The 17,141-nt window shown below is 41.0% G+C and overlaps 1 protein-coding gene across 2 annotated transcripts in view; it reads right to left on the bottom strand.

The window, feature by feature from the left end:
* The window catches only part of tmem87b (transmembrane protein 87B), a 66,060-nt gene that overhangs the window by 18,084 nt on the left and 30,835 nt on the right, over nucleotides 1-17,141 (bottom strand). The window contains exons 10-13 of one of the 2 annotated variants that reach the window (XM_080192944.1): nucleotides 15,767-15,950; nucleotides 14,236-14,335; nucleotides 10,020-10,113; nucleotides 5,788-5,859 (exon numbers count right to left, since the gene is read on the bottom strand). In XM_080192944.1, coding sequence (XP_080049070.1) covers nucleotides 5,788-5,859; nucleotides 10,020-10,113; nucleotides 14,236-14,335; nucleotides 15,767-15,950 — 450 coding nt within the window. Of the gene's footprint in view, nucleotides 1-5,787; nucleotides 5,860-8,868; nucleotides 8,940-10,019; nucleotides 10,114-14,235; nucleotides 14,336-15,766; nucleotides 15,951-17,141 lie in introns of both variants that reach the window. The other variant, XM_080192943.1, reaches the window with a different exon arrangement.

The following is a 17,141-nucleotide window of genomic DNA, read 5'->3' as shown; positions in this document are numbered from 1 at the left end:
ATCAATTTACAAATTGAACTTATCCTTAATGCTGCAGTGCTTTTGAAACTATCCTACCTGCCATGAAATACTAGAAATTGGCTAGATACTGTTTGTGTCCAGTTTCGGGAATCACTTATACTATTCAGCAGCAGGCATGCAACAAATGACTTTACAACTTCTAACTGGTTTCATTATATGAAAGAGATCAGTTAATTAACTGGCAAGCAATTCCATCATGTGGCAACGTTATTGTTGAAATCCACTCATGTAATTTTTAGTCTCTTTGTTCTTCATGCACAGTGGTCATGAATGGATAATGCAAGGCAGTACTTGGCCCAAACTACTAACAATTCAGTAACTGAATCTCCATTCAAAAGAACTGAGTATCACTGGTGTAAGGAATCAGAGCCAGCTTTGGGTTAGTAACACAGCAAAAGCATTATTCTGCACCATCCAGTGGCTCTACCCAAGAACAATTCTGCATTCCACGAAGTTACACAATATATTTCTCAATTTCTCGAACCACTAGAACTAAAAAATAAATCTGCATTAATATATCCTTAATCATTTCACACCCAATGATTTTCTTTTAAAGGTGCTGTGACTTCCCATCTGGGTAAACACAACAGTCAGTTTGCATACCCAGGGTCTCATGGACAGCTAATAAGATTAATTAGCCTGCTAATCTGCTTTCTTGTGTTGGTTAGGAAAAAACGTGGCCAGTACTACTCTGCAAACTGGCGGGCCTCCTGAACGGGTACACGTAACAAACTGTCGTCTGGCACAAAACCTAAGTGTTGTCGAAAGGAAAGGACATGATGAATACAAGATGAAACACTATCACAGCAAGGCAGATTTGTAAGAATATTAATTGTAAAGAAAACAACAATTTATACTGCATGAGAAAGAGGGTGTTGATTAGTTGGCAAGTCAATTGAAATTGATAGAGGCATTGCCATGGAAAAAGCACCAGGGAAAAGTTAACAGCCAAACTTTAAAATTCAAACCAAGCAGGGCGATTGTGTTTTCTCAAGGCTTTGCCATGGCGAATAACCAGGAAATGGCTGTCCTCCAAGCTTTAGGTGAAAAAGGCATAATGCGTGAGCATGCTTCTCCTATCTGCAAAGGACTGGACCACGTGTGTGAATACATGTGGCATGCTAGAAACTACATTGTGTGCTACACTGAGTACCTGACTGAATCTTAAATTAGTGTCACTGTTCAATCACAGGATCACATCCAACGTTGGACATTGTGCATGGGATTTCTCTCCCTCTCCATGTGTTTTGCAGCAGCAGAAGGCAGCATGTCGTTCATTGATGGTAAGATCTTATGGTCTCGCCATTGTCAACAGGGACTCCTGGGAACACATGCTTCGCTCCTTGAAAACCCAAGGCAGGGATGCGTCATGAGTGGGAATGTAAAATTCCGGCAGCAAGATTTCAGCAAACATTTTCAGTTATGCAAGCACCAGCTGATTGAGTATAGTCACTGCTTTGCTTGTTGTGAAAAGCCAAAGTGTTGTGCATCACATGAGTAATGAAATTCATGTACCACAATATTCATTTGTTTAAATGCAGAATGTCTTTTTGGCTGGGTGGAAGCATTCTGTTAGTGGAGAATATCACTTGTGTTACTGTATAATGTTAGGAACAATGTATAATTTTTTTTTCAAAGGTGAACATATATTTGTACATTGAGTGAGTGAAAAAGGACTTCAGTTTAATTTCGGTTTTGTTTATGGACCTTAGTGCCAGAACCTCGGGTCAGTAGTTTTAGCTGGGGGAAGGGTAATTATGAGGCCATTAGGAGAGAATTAGGAAGCATTGGTTGGACTAGGAGATTACAGGGACTAGGAACGTCTGAAATGTGGAGTTTTTTCAAGGAGCAGCTACTGCGGGTCTGTGATAGGTATGTCCCTGTCAGGCAAGGAGGAATTGGTAGGGCTAGGGAACCGTGGTGCACAAAAAAAGTTGATTTGTTGGTTAGGAAGAAGAAGGAGGCTTATGTTCGGATGAGGCTTGAGGGCTCGGGTAGTGCAGTAGAAAGCTTTAGATTGGCTAGGAGGGAGTTGAAGAGGGAGTTAAGAAGGGCTAGAAGAGGGCATGAGATGACTTTGGCTGATAGGATTAAGGAGAATCCTAAGGCGTTCTATAGGTATGTCAAGAACAGAAGGTTGGTTAGGGCAAGATTAGGGCCAGTTACAGACAGTAGGGGGAAGTTGTGTGTGGAACCAGAAGAGATTGGAGAGGCATTGAACCATTATTTCTCTTCGGTGTCCACGCAGGGCGATATGAATGTAGCTGAGGAGGTCACTGGGGTGAAGGGGTGTAAAATAGAAAGTATTGCAGTTGATACAGAGGATGTGTTGGATATTCTAGAAGGGTTGAAAATAGATAAGTCCCCTGGTCCAGACAGGATTTACCCTAGGATTCTATGGGAGGCAAGAGAGGTGATTGCAGAGCCACTGGCTCTGATCTTCAGGTCGTCGTTGGTCTCTGGTATAGTACCGGAAGATTGGAGGACAGCGAATGTTGTCCCATTGTTTAAGAAGGGGAACAGAGACTTCCCTGGGAATTATAGACCAGTGAGTCTTACTTCTGTAGTGGGCAAGGTTTTAGAAAGAATTATTAGGGATAGGATTTATAGTTATTTGGAGAGTAATGAATTGATTAGAGATAGTCAGCATGGTTTTGTAGCGGGAAGGTCGTGCCTTACTAACCTTATTGAGTTCTTTGAGAAGGTGACCAAAGAGGTGGATAGGGGTAAGGCAGTAGACGTGGTATATATGGATTTTAGTAAGGCGTTTGATAAGGTTCACCATGGTATGCTTCTGCAGAAAATGCAGATGTATGGGATTGGTGGTAATTTAGGTACTTGGATCAGGAATTGGTTAGCGGATAGGAGACAGAGGGTGGTGGTTGATGGTAATTATTCATCATGGAGTTCGGTTACGAGTGGTGTGCCTCAGGGATCTGTTTTGGGGCCACTGCTGTTTGTAATCTTTATTAATGATCTGGATGAGGGTATAGTTGGGTGGATTAGTAAGTTTGCTGATGACACCAAAGTCGGAGGTGTGGTAGATTGTGAGGAAGGGTGTCGAAGTTTGCAGGGTGACTTGGACAGGTTGCAGAGCTGGGCCGCGAGGTGGCGGATGGAGTTTAATGCAGAGAAGTGTGAGGTAATCCATTTCGGTAGGAATAACAGATGTGTTGAGTATAGGGCTAATGGGAGGACTTTGAATAGAGTGGAGGAGCAGAGGGATCTAGGTGTATGTGTACATAGATCCCTGAAAGTTGGGAATCAAGTAGATAAGGTTGTTAAGAAGGTGTACGGTGTCTTGGCGTTTATTGGTAGGGGGATTGAATTTAGGAGTCGCAGCGTCATGTTGCAACTGTACACAACTCTGGTGCGGCCGCACTTGGAGTACTGTGTGCAGTTCTGGTCCCCACATTACAGGAAGGATGTGGAGGCTTTGGAGAGGGTGCAGAGGAGGTTTACCAGGATGTTGCCTGGTATGCAGGGGAGGTCCTATGAGGAGAGACTGAGGGATTTGGGGTTGTTTTCACTGGAAAGAAGGCGGCTAAGAGGGGATCTTATAGAAACATATAAGATGATTAGAGGTTTAGATAGGGTGGATGGTGATAGCCTGTTTCCTCGGATGGAGAAAGCTAGCACGAGGGGGCATGGCTTTAAATTAAGGGGGGGTAGTTATAGGACGGATGTCAGGGGCAGGTTCTTTACCCAGAGGGTGGTGAGGGACTGAAATGCCCTGCCTGCTGCAGTTGTAAATGCGCCTAGTTTGGGGGCGTTTAAGAGATTGGTGGATAGGTTTATGGACGAAAAGGGATTGGTTTAGATTAGTGGGTCAATGTTTTTTTTTAAAAAATAAGACTGGTCGGCGCAACATTGTGGGCCGAAGGGCCTGTTCCGCGCTGTAATGTTCTATGTTCTAAAATCTCCATGGACTCCAGATGTCACTTCTTTTGGGTTACTTTGTGCATATTTGTATATTTAATGATGTTTTATTACCCCAAGGTAAAGAGATGTATTAAAAATTTAGTGATTGTGGCAAAGCAAATACAATGTAGAAAAAAAAAGTTACTGTTGCATACAGGTAGCAGTCAAATTACACAGACGATACAGGGAAGAGAGTTCAGTGTTTGTTAGAATGTGAAGACAGGGATTTTCAGCTCTTTAAGAAAATATTTCAAGACTATTGGGACAGGAGTTCATTCAATAGTCAGTTATAGAGCACAGTAAAGTGACCGTTTTACCAGAGGTATGACTGGAAGACTGAGTTTAGAGCACAATTTTTGGATGTCAGAAGAGAGATATCAGTTGGGTGAAAAACACAGTAAATGCTCAGGAATTCACAAAAGAAAAATAATTTGCAATTGTGTCAATCCCAAACGAGACACCTTTGCATGTCAAGCTAGTGGTAACTCTTCACTGGTTTGCGTGTCTGTAAATATACTATTGGGACAAAGGAATAGTGAGAACTTTAAACATCTTCTTGTGTTTGTACTGAGATCTTTCCAACATTTTTTTGGTGCAATATAGTTCATTTTCAATAAATATTTTATCCTTTGTGCTGAAAATTCATCTGCAGACTCCAAGTTAGTTCAATGGCTTTCCTTCAGTTTCTAAAAAAATGTTTGGATCTATCAAGCCAGGTTTCACTCTGGGATGTGACATTTCAAGTAACATCAGCTGGGATTGTAACAAAAGTAGTGTGAAACAGCTAACTGTTTCACACTGCTATTATGTAGTGACAACATAAATGACATTCTTCACTAACAGGATGCTGCTAGCAAGCCAGGAGGATGTTCTGCCTAATACACAAACAGGTAAGGTGGTAGATGGATTTCAGTGCCAGTGTGATGCCAGGGCTGTAGGCTGCACGCCCCAATGACTAGTAGGTCACATCAAACAAATGTCCCTTCAGCTGTTCACAAAGGTGAAAGACTGACCATATCCAACCAGTCCCTGCTTTCAAAAATTAAAGTGTCCAATATTATGTGATGTGATTCCATGGTTGGAATGCACTCACTAAGCAATTTTGATTGCCAAGAATTACACCAACAACCAATTTAAGATTATCAGTCAGGCTCACTGCATGGCACACAGTGTGGCATGCTAGAAGCTACATATATTCTTACATACAGTCTGCCCTTTGCAGACAGAAGGAGCAGGACCGTGCATTGCACCTTTTTCAACTAGACAAACATTGAATCAGCCATTTCCTGATTCTGACCTGCCTTGTTTGAACTTAAACACAAGCTTGGCAGATAACTGTTCCCTAGTGCATTCTCCACAGCAATGCCTTTACTGACACTAACTGGTATCCTTCCAATTCTGTCCTGATGAGTACAAGACAAAAAGCTTCAACAGCATGTCTCTGTTTCAGCAACATGCAAATTAATGTAAGGATGTCTCATCCCACAAAGCCATTCTCTCAGCACTGCACAGTTATCCCAGGTCATGCACTCAAGGAGAGAGATGTTAGCCTTTTAATCAGTGGCATTACCAATTTAGCAAAATTGACACAAGTGTCCAAAAAAAATTGCATGAATAAAAAGTAAAGAATTTTAGGACTCAATTCAGAACATTGGGTGGCTATCAGACAGAGGCTAGTCCCCGCCTTGAGAAAAAGATACAATTTATACAGACCAGGGTAACGTGACTTTTGTATAACAATTAAGTTAGAAAGTCTGACGCGAGTGTGAATTTTAGATTCTTAGAGTGAAAAACATGTGAGGTTAACACATTAGACTGGAAGCAGTGATTATTATTAAAGGATATCCACCAGCACAAGCCAGAATCAAGCAAAGCCAATGGGATAATGGCCAAAAGCTCAAAATCAGATTTCTTTCCCTAGAAAGTTAAAATGTTGAACAATTCCAGTTAGAGAAAGAAAGAAAGCAAACAGTTTAAAGACAAAAGCAGAAATCCACAATCAATAACAAGCCACCCCAATAAAAAGACAGATCGATAGAAAGGATTCACTCTAGTCAGACTTGTTCGCTGGAGAGAAAATCCATTGCGCAACAGCAGAGTAAGCAAACTGCAGTAAATGCAGTCACCTAAGACTTAGTTCCACTATGTATTGAGCAAACAGCAGGTCCTATCCAGGGTTGCCCAAGCTCAAAATCACTGATTTTGCACAATACTGCATCAATTGGTTTTGTAAGTACAACCCACATGGTCCAGGATTAATCTTTTCCTCAAAGTAAAGTTATTTTGAATTAGATAGCATAAATATAGTTTGCCATGAACAAGCAGTGCATACTTTGCAAGGCTGGCCCCAACTTATTTTGTTGCTCTTGTGATGTCTGATTGACCTTACTTCAGATGATATTGCAGATTCCTGCAAACTATCAAATTCCCAATCTACTGAAGTTAGCAAAACCTGATAAACAAATTCTACCTACCATACAGGAACTAGGTCACTAAATTTCCAAATACAATAGATGGAACAAAATTTGAAATTCTCCACTAATTTCTACAAAGAGAAAGAAATCACAAAATATTCTGGAGGTAGTTACATAGATGATTTTGCTTTGTCAGAGGATGGTAGCTCATGGCCATATATTGTGACACCATTTTCTGGCTAGCATGGAGATGATTGGGCAAATTGTGCCAGGAAACCACACTACTATCTGACTTTACACACACTTTGCATTATATAACCACATTTTGCTGGATCTAAGATGTAACTATCCTTTATTCACTGCCTTGTTTACCACCACAAGTGGGCGACATGGTGGTACAGTGGTTAGCCCTGCTGCTTCACAGCACTAGAAACCCTGGTTCACTTCCTGGCTTGAGTCACTGTCTGTGCAGAGTTTGCACGTTCTCTCCGTGTCTGCATAGGTTTACTCTGGGTATTTCGGTTTCCTCCCACAGTTTGAAAGGCATGCTGGTTAGTTGCATTGGCCATGCTATATTCTTCCTCAGTGCACCTGAACAAGTGACTAGGGAATTTTCACAGTAACTTCATTGCCGTGTTGATGTGGACCTATTTGTGACACAATTAAATAAACTTTAAAACAAGTTGCTGCAGTTTCTTTCACGCACAAGTTCCCTTTGCTGCACTTCCTACAGATTTTTCTTTTAAAAAGACTCTGTAGATGGACTTTGCTTCGCTTGCTATATGCAAGTCCTGCACCACTCCCAATAAATTGCTTGAAAAGAAATTATTCAAGTTACATATGCTGATACTGCATTTATCTCAGTTTACAATTGCATCTTACAATAATTCACATTTCTAATATTCAAACTCAGCATTTCAGTCAAAATTCTATTCAAAGAAAATTAGTTTTAAAAGTTGCAAAATAAATCTCATATTAGTTGGAATTCTTTGCAAATATGAGTTAACAAATAGAACTGCTTCCATGGCTGAACTGCTTTAAGGCCATCTGTGAGAGCAAAGAATTTGATGGTCAGCAACGCCCAGACTTTCTTCAAACTAATATTCCAGACTGGTAGTTACTGTGTGAGAAGCTGCACACAATCAAAGATACATAATGTAGTTAGGTAGTGAAAACAATAGTCTATTGTTCTCATGGACAAAAACTCTCATTATACCAGCAGACAGAACTGCTTTCATTTAATTCCAGTCATGAAGTGCAAGCTATCTGGCTCATACACCAAGGTAATACGTTTTGAGAAACGCATTTATACATCATAAATTTAGTGTTTAAATGGTTAGTTTAAAAATTTGACATGAACTATCACTGCATATATTGACAGGGTTTGGTTGCAGTTAATAATGGGGCTTTGACTGGAATGAGGTTCAGAGGCATGCAGCATTAAGACAAGCTTAACAATTGAAAAATAACCTGAGAGGCCATCCCTAATTGCCTTTAAGGTAATGAGTCACATTCTTGTGGGATAAATATTTGGAATGGTTTGAAAGTTTTTAATTAGTGTCACAAATTGGCTTATATTACATTGCAACAAAGTTACCATGAAAGTCCCCTAGTTACCTCACTCCGATACCTGTTCGGGCATCAGAGTGTGGTAACTGAGGGAGAATTTAGCATGGCCAATGCACATAACCAGCACGTCTTCTGGACTGTGGTAGGAAACCTGAGCACCCGGAAGAAACCCACACAGGCATGGGGAGAACATGCAAACTCTGTACAGACGGTGATCCAAACTGGGAATCGAACTTGGATCCCTGGCACTATTAGGCAGCAGTGCTAACCACTGTGCCACCACGCCAACCACAGTAGGACAGTCAGGAATCCTGTGGGTCGGGTGGGGGAGAAATGCGGTCACAGATAAGCCAGGACTTCCTTAAATGATGTTAATGATCCATCACTTTTACAACAATATGATAGTTTTATGATCATTTCTGATGCTAACTTTTTAATTGAAGATTTACTTAATTAATTGAATTCAAATTCATAAACTGCCATTTTGAGATTGAACTTCACATACCCAATCAATTGATCAGTCCAGGCCTCTGGCATGCTAATCCAGTAACAGAATAACTCTGCTACAGCAACCAATGGACTCCAGTACAGCAACAGGAATCAAGTGAAAGTGCTACTGGGTGCCTAAAATTCATAGCAGAAATTGACAAAGGTAGGGGATAATCCTATTGCTGTACTAAATTACATCTTCTAAAATGAATATTACACTTAGGCCCAAAACTTTCAACTTCAGCAGAGGTACTCTCAACTGGCAATATTGGATCAGCTGACCATTACAGCCATCCCCTTTTAGTTGAAGAAGTATTGAGTATTTAGTTGAAGTAGTATTGATCTGACATCCTCCATATGCACTTTAGGGAAGCTGAAAGTTCTGCTCATAATATCAAAATAATTCATTTCAAGACCAATATTCAGAGATCACAGGAAACTCGAGAAGGATATGAACCACACAAAACAGGAATCAATTAATGCTAAAACTATATCAGCCACCAAGACTGGCACACTTCTTCGATCCTGCAGTGTTAAAGAAAGTAAAGATTAGATTTTCTTAGAATCGGATTCAATTTGATAAAACAAGTCTAAATAGAAAAGAAAATCAAAACTTCAAAAACTGATGATAATAGAAAGGATATTATTTCCTGTTAATAAAGACAAAAATTAAATTCTAATCATAGTTAAGCACATCAACAATGCAGACCCTATACAGATATAGTAACTTCAACATAAATGTTTTCCTTTCCCTTCCGCTACAACGTATTGTGACATTCAGGTGCTGCACCATGGAGCAATGCAATACAGTTTGGGTCATCCTAATATAGCAAATTTTTCATCACTTCATGAGGGGAAGGGGAAGCGAAAATATCACAAGACAAAGAAGGTCATCAGACTCATCCACTCAAAAAGCGTACTCACCCCATGACAGCTTCCAAGAGCTTAAATAATTCAATCACTTTCACACCTTTTCTATCCAATTTTACACGATTTTTACTTACATTCAAAATTAAAAGCTAAATTCTACCAATTTTTCCACCCAATCTGATCCTCTCAGGGTCAGATCAGTCTTGTTGGCCCTTCCCAATCCCATCTAGGTTTTGAATGCCTTTTTTGTGTCTTAGTGACCAGAACTGGATTCAGTATGAAACATGCAATCTGACCAGATAACTAAACAGCTTGCTTCCTCTGGTGTGTACTCTACTGATTCAGTTATATAGTTCAGCATTGCATTTTTCCTTTTGATTGTGGCTCTGCAGTCACTGAATATGTTTAGTATAAATTTTTAAGAAAAATCAAGCAGTTTTGAACAGGATAAAATGGACTGAAAAATTCCTCACATTAATTAAACCAAGAAGAGCCACTTAAAATAAAAATAAGTAACCCATTAAGAGTACAGTCCAGTAGGCTCTATGATCGATTGGTACCATGTCATTTTAAAGCACTCTTTATGGTTTGGGTTATTGAAAGTGAGAAAAAAGGCATTTGAAAGAATGCGAGACTGAATCACAATTTACATAAACAGTTCTCGATTTAGGAGTGAGAGGCAGTGAAAAAAGGTGCATTCTGCATTTTAAATTTGCAATAATTGGTTCACTTTACCCCTGTAATTCTCAAGACTCCTTCGACAGCTGCAAAAACCAGGTAGAGCGCTCCCAAGCCAATCACTCTGTGCATTACTGTGCCTAGTCGAGGTCTGCATAAAAATAGCACAACGGTTATGAGAAAAGTGTCAAATATATTCATTTCTAACAATTAACCTTTTGGTCATTCAGGAACAGGAGTAGGCAATTTAGTTTTTTGAGCATGTTCAGCCACCACTCAATTCGACCCTGGCCAGTCTGCAACTCTAAATACCCACCTTTTCCCTCATCCCTCAATTTTCAAACAAAGATTGATAGATTTTTGTTAGCTAAAAGTTATTAACAACTGATCGAGCATCAATTACCATTTATGAAAGGAGTTCCAAACTTCTAACACCATTTACTTTTGCAGTTGTAGATGCTCCTAGTTTGGGGGCGTTCAAGAGATCCGTGGATAGGTTTATGGATGGAAAGGGATTGGTTTAGGTTAGAGGGTCATTGCTTTTTCAATTGGTCGGCGCAACATCGTGGGCCAAAGGGCCTGTTCTGCGCTGTAATGTTCTATGTTCTAGGTCTGGCTGTAATACTTTAGTTATGCTTCCAGTTGTAAACTCTGCAACTAGTGAAATAAATTTTACCTACCTACCTTACTTGTTCCCAAAATTTTGATCAAATCATTCCTTAACCTTCTAAATTCCTGGGAATACAAGACTAGTTTGTTTAATTACATTTTGTAGCAGTTGTTCTTGAATACTTGGACAATTTGTTAAATCACAGTCTCAAACAATACATTTATATACCACTGTTAAATTTCTTGTCCATCATATATAGATGGAAGGATGCAGATGATGGAAGCTTCTTTGAGCACTTGATGGATGGGACATTAAACAATACCTGTGTGGAGGAACAAGCATAAAAAAGAAATCAAACTGAAATTTTAAGGGGGAATTTTGAGGTCAGGAAAAGTCGTAGCAAGGCAAGGTGGTTTTTCCAAAGGCACTCGAGGTCAGAAGTATGCTGAAAGATTAACTTCAGAGCCAGCAGTTGAGGGGGCAGTGCAACCCCAGAAATTCAAAATGAGAAGGATGGAAATAAAACATACAGCAAGAGAACGTTTGTAAAATTGAACAGAATGAGGCAAAATATGCAGCTTCAAATAAATTTGTTGGGACATAAAGAACCAATAGACCTTAAAACAAAAAGAACCAATAAACCTTAGTGATTATTTACCAAACTTCGCTGGATTCCGGGGAAGTGCCGGAAAATTGGAAAACGGCTAATGTCACACCGCTGTTTAAAAAAGGTAGCAGGCAAAAGGCAGGGAATTATAGGCCGGTTAGTTTAACGTCTGTTGTTGGAAAAATGCTTGAATCCGTCAAAGAAGAAATAGCGAGGCACCTAGAAAAGAACGGTTTGATAGAGCAGACGCAGCACGGATTCGTTAAGGGAAAGTCGTGTTTGACAAATTTATTGGATTTCTATGAGGATGTGACTAGTGCGGTAGACAGAGGGGAACCGATGGATGTGGTGTTTCTTGATTTTCAAAAGGCGTTTGATAAGGTGCCGCACAAAAGGTTGCTTCAGAAGGTTAGGGGGCATGGAGTTGGGGGTAAGGTGTTAGTGTGGATAGAGGATTGGTTGTCTAATAGGAGGCAGAGAGTTGGTATTAATGGGTGCTATTCTGATTGGCGGTTGGTGACTAGTGGAGTGCCGCAGGGATCGGTGTTGGGGCCTCAGCTATTTACCATTTATACAGATGATCTGGAGGAGGGGGCTGAGTGTAGGGTGACGAAATTTGCTGATGACACAAAGATGAGTGGAAAAGCAAATTGTGCGGAGAGTGTGGAAAGTCTGCAGAGGGATCTGGATAGGCTGAGTGAGTGGGCGAGGACCTGGCAGATGGAGTACAATGTTAGCAAGTGTGAGGTTATCCACTTTGGCAGAAATAATAGTAGGAGGGATTACTATTTAAAAGGCGAAAAGCTGCAGCATGCTACAGTGCAGAGGGAGCTGGGGGTCCTTGTGCATGAGTCACAAAAACCCAGTCTGCAGGGGCAGCAGGTGATCAAGAAGGCGAATGGAATGCTGGCCTTTATAGCGAGAGGGATAGAATATAAAAGCAGGGAGGTCTTGCTGCAACTGTACAGGGCACTGGTGAGGCTGCAGCTGGAGTACTGTGTGCAGTTTTCGTCGCTGCCCTTGCACAAGGATAATTTGGCCTTGGAGGGAGTGCAGAGGAGGTTCACGAGGCTGATACCGGAGATGAGGGGGTTAGGCTATGAAGAGAGACGAAATAGACTGGGTGTGTACTCGTTGGAGTTTAGAAGGATGAGGGGGGAATCTTATAGAGACGTATAAGATAATGAAAGGGATGGATAGGGTAGAGGTAGAGAGATTCTTCCCACTCAGAAAGGACAGCAGGACTAGAGGGCACAGCCTCAAGATTTGGCAGGGGCGGGGGGGGGGGGGGGGGGGGGGGGGGCTGCAGTTTAGAACGGAGTTGAGGAGGAACTTCTTCACTCAGAGGGTGGTGAATCTCTGCCCATTGAAGTGGTGGAGGCTACCTCGCTAAATATATTTAAGACACGGGTAGATAGGTTTTTGACAGACAAGGGAATTAAGGGTTTTGGGGAGAAAGCGGGAAAGTGGAACTGAGCCACTTCAGATCAGCCATGATCTTATTGAATGGCGGGGCAGGCTCGAAGGGCTAGATGGCCTACTCCTGCTCATATTTCTTATGTTCAATGCGGGGTATGGAATGCTCTGCCGAGCAAGGTGGTGGAGGCAGGCACACTGGAGTTGTTTAAGAGTTACTTAGATAGGCACACGAGTGGGATGGAGATGGAGGGATATATGAAACTGTTTTAAATAAGGTTCAGGAGCCTTGGGACGTCCCTGGGAATCAATTGATTCCTATGGATCTTCTAACATATTTTTTGGCTCACTTGTTTCATTTGGGGATTCCCTTGAATGTGTGTATAAGGATGTGGACGATACTGATGTTTTTCTCTTTTAATCCACAAGTGCTTCAGTCCGCCTTGCTGTCCAACAAGGGGCATACACGCGATGGGTCGTACGAGGGCTGCTCTCGCTTGTTTCGAGAATAGCCTGGTACTTCACATCGTTAGTGTACACTTAAACTGGACCAGATGCTGGGCAACACGACAGTTCAGTGATTATTACTGTTTGCTGCGCAGATACATGGATTTGGGCCAGTGTCTGCGGGAGATTGCACATTCTCCCCGTGCTTGTGTGGGTTTTCTCCGGGTGCTCCGGTTTCCTCCCACACCCCAAAGATGTGCTAATAGGCTGACTGGTGTAACAAATTGTCCCTAACTTAGTCTTCCCTCAATGTGGAATGCCATAAGCATCGACACGGGTCATGGGTGGAGAGGGGAATCAATGTTAAAATGGCGGCGCGGGCTCGTTGGGGCGAAGGGCCTGTTTCCCGGGCTGTATTGTTCTTTGACAACAAATTAATGTGCAGTTTAGGGCATTACTCGCTTACAGGATGATGGCGTTGCTGATGAGGCCAATCCTAATTGCCCTCGAGAAGGTGATGCTGAGCTTGAACCTCTGCAGTCCATGTGGAGTAGGTACACTTAGTGCTTTTAGGAAGGAAGTGCCAGGATTTTGACCCAATGGCAATGAAGGAATGGTGCTTTTGTTCCAAGTCAGGATGGTGAGAGGCTCTGGGGGAACTTGCAGATGGTGCTTACATGCATCTGCCTTTATCCTCCTATGTGGTAGAGGTCTTGTGTTTGGAAGGTGCTATCAACGGTGTCTTGATGAGCTGGTCCATTCTGTGTCTTGGTGGTGGAGGGAGTGAATATTTTCAACATGGCACCCTCATCTCAATGCAGACAGGTTTTGCCAATGTATTGAGGCACCTCTGCCCCCCCACCACGGTGTAGAACATGCTCACTTTTTTTTGTTTAGAGCGCGTGGCAAGATCTGGAGAGAAAACCGGAGTGTTTCTCTATCTCACCAGAATCAACACCCTGCCATCTTTTGGTAAGGTTGGCAATCTGAAATCTCCTGCCCCAAAAGACTGTGACCCCCTAGCCAATTGAAACTTATGGGCGAGAAAACACTTTGTATTGTTAGGCTGGAATAGCAACACATACACAGAAAAGGTAAGTCAGCCATGATTTAACGAACGCCCTACTCCTGTTCCTATATTTTGAAAATTCATTTACATTTTCAATGAAATTTATATTTGAGTAAATACTTACTTAACTATTCCATATCCCAAGCTTACAATAATCACAAGAAGCCGAGCCAATGTTCTTTTCACAGCAGAAATAAGCTCTGCAAAGACTAGGAGACCTTGCACTACAGGATAAGAAAAGAAACTCATTAGGTGCCTCTTGAACTTGCCATGTACAATTTCAATGTCAGCATTTAAAATATTGTTTATTGTGCTCAAAGTGATGAATTAGCGAGTCAGTAACTGGAGGCCAGCTTCTTTCACCCTTGCAGTCAAGGACAAGGACAACAAAAGAAATTGACAGAGCCACTGTCGCACAAATCAAAAGAAATACGCCACAGGAAACTGATTCTTCCTTCATCAGCATAATTATGCACAAATTATAGCACCGGTTGGACTTTGATTTCCAATTCCCATTCTGTTTTAAATTAAGCAAATCAACAACATTTTTGGCTCAATCAGGAACTTTAAAAATGTTTCTTAATTTCAAATGTTATGAATTCAAAATTTAGAGACATTCAATTTAAATAGGAAGAAAATGAAGAATAGTGACAATCTGATTAAGTCATTCCAATATGTGATCCTGCTCATGGTTTAAGAGTGTTCCAACATTCTTACTTCTATATTTTAATGAACCTTCAACAGGATTTGAACTGGTATATTTAATTCTTTAAAGCTTCCCTTACGTTTCCAAAGAAATGGGCCTTTCATTTATTTCAATTTAGACATTTAAACCACATTCACATTTTTCCTTGTAAAATTAAGATCTCTCAGCTACATATTTATTCCTGTCTCATCACTTTGCACTCACATATTCATCACTGGTGAAATGGAATACAGCTACTGGAACTGAGACACAAAGAGCTCCACAAACAATTTATTGTTCCAATAGGAGGAAAAACATTATCGCAACAAAGGTTAAAATCTACATCACCAGAAGTACTCTAAGAAGCTCGGTGTATTGTGTTACTCAAATCCCTCCCCAGCCAGGTACTATGGTTATCATAAAATCTACAGTGCAGAAGGAGGCCATCTGTCCCATTAAGCCTGCAGTAACAATAATCCCACCCCACCCAGATCCTATCCCTGTAACTCCACATAATTACCCTCCTACTCCCCCTGACACTAAAGGACAATTGAACATGGCCAATCAACCTAACCACACATCTTTGGAGTGTGGGAAGAAACCAGGAGCACCTGGAGGAAACCCACGCAGACATGGGGAAAACGTGCAAACTCCACACAGACAGTCACTGGCATTGAACCTGGGTTCCTGGCGCTGTGAGGCTGCATTGATAACCATTGTGCCACTATACCCCCGCTTTAGTCAAATGGTAGACAGCAAAACAGCATCAAGGCTTATGATATTTTTAAAACTGATCACTGGCAAAGGTGCAAAAGATGTACTCAAGATTGGAATACACTGGAATGAAAAATTAGAATCTAAAATAGGTGATATATTCCCAAATCAACTGATCACTATAAAATGTGTTCAATGCACAAGCTTATTTTTTGGTGATATTTAATACGTCAATCAAAGGAGGAACTGAATTTACCAGATATTCCACGAGAGTTCGTGTTCTGATATTCTGCATAGAATACCGCTTTCTCCAGCATCCCAAGAAAAATAACTCCAGCTATCCAGAACTGTATCCTCAATAAATCTTTCCAGTAACATGCAGACCAGATCAGCCACAAGATGCCATAAAGTATATATAGGATGCACATAACCATGTAAAACTGCAAAAGAAGAACATATCAGGAGAAATGACCAATGTACAAAAAATTAGATTTGAAATAATACAGCATTAACAAGGGGAAAAATTTAGCAACAGCCCCAACCAAAATTGATGAGCTCTGATGGGTCCTAGAATTCTCAGCTTGTAACCAGCCTACCTACTCACAGCTGGTCTAGTTCAATTTTAGATCAATTGTAACCCCCAGATGTTGATAATGGGGAATTCAGCAGGAGTAACTCACCTCCTGAATCCCCAAAGTCAACCCATCATCTACAAGGCACAAGTCAGGAGTGTGATAGAATAATCTCTATTTGCCTGGATAAGTGCAGCTCCAACAACACTCAAGAAGAGAATTAAGGAACTCTGTTCACCAGAATAGAAAAGCAAAATAATTTTTAAAAGGCGTTAAGTTTGCAAATGTTGAAGTTCAAAAAGACTTGGGTATGCTGCAATTGTACAGGGCTTTGGTAAGATCACACCTGGAATACAGCAATACCATGTGCAGTTTTGGTCTCCACATTTAAGGAAGAACATACTTGCACTATTGGCAGAAGGTTGTTCCTGGGATGTCACAGTTGTCCTCTGATGAGAAGTTGAGCAAACTGGTTTATATTCTGTAGAGTTTATAAGATTTGAATCTCATTGAACTATTAAAGAATCTTAAAGGAGCTTGGCAGGGTGTACAGAGGCTATTTCTGCTGACTGGAGAACTTAAGGGACAATTCAGTAACTTCATTGCAGTGTTAATGTAAGCCTACTTGTGACACTAATAAGTAAACTTTAAACTTTAAAACACATGGGCACAATTTCAAGATGAGAAGATGATCATTTAGGCCTGAGATAGAGAAAAATTTCTTCACTCAAAGGACTGTGAATCTTTTAAATTCTCTATCCTAGAGAGTTGTGAATGCTCCGTCATTAAGTATCTAAATAAGATCGAGATGAAAAGGTTTTTGATCTCTTATGGAAAAAATGAATATAGGGAAGAGGTCAAAAAGTTGAAGCCTAATCAGCCATGATCGTATTGAATGGCAAAGCAGACTCAATGAGCCTTATGGTCGACTCCTGCTCCTATCTTGCATTCTTGAGATCACACAGCTAAGCAGATCAATAACGCAGTTGGATTAGCAAGGGATGGCAACATTCTTTACCATTTACCAATTGAGCATGGCCAATAAGTACACACTGACAA

Source organism: Carcharhinus amblyrhynchos, chromosome 7, assembly GCF_965287045.1.
Source record: "Carcharhinus amblyrhynchos chromosome 7, sCarAmb.v2.hapA, whole genome shotgun sequence".
Lineage (NCBI taxonomy): Eukaryota > Metazoa > Chordata > Chondrichthyes > Carcharhiniformes > Carcharhinidae > Carcharhinus > Carcharhinus amblyrhynchos.
The sequence above is the reverse complement of the archived record's forward strand: the minus strand, read 5'-3'. Positions and strand labels throughout refer to the sequence as shown.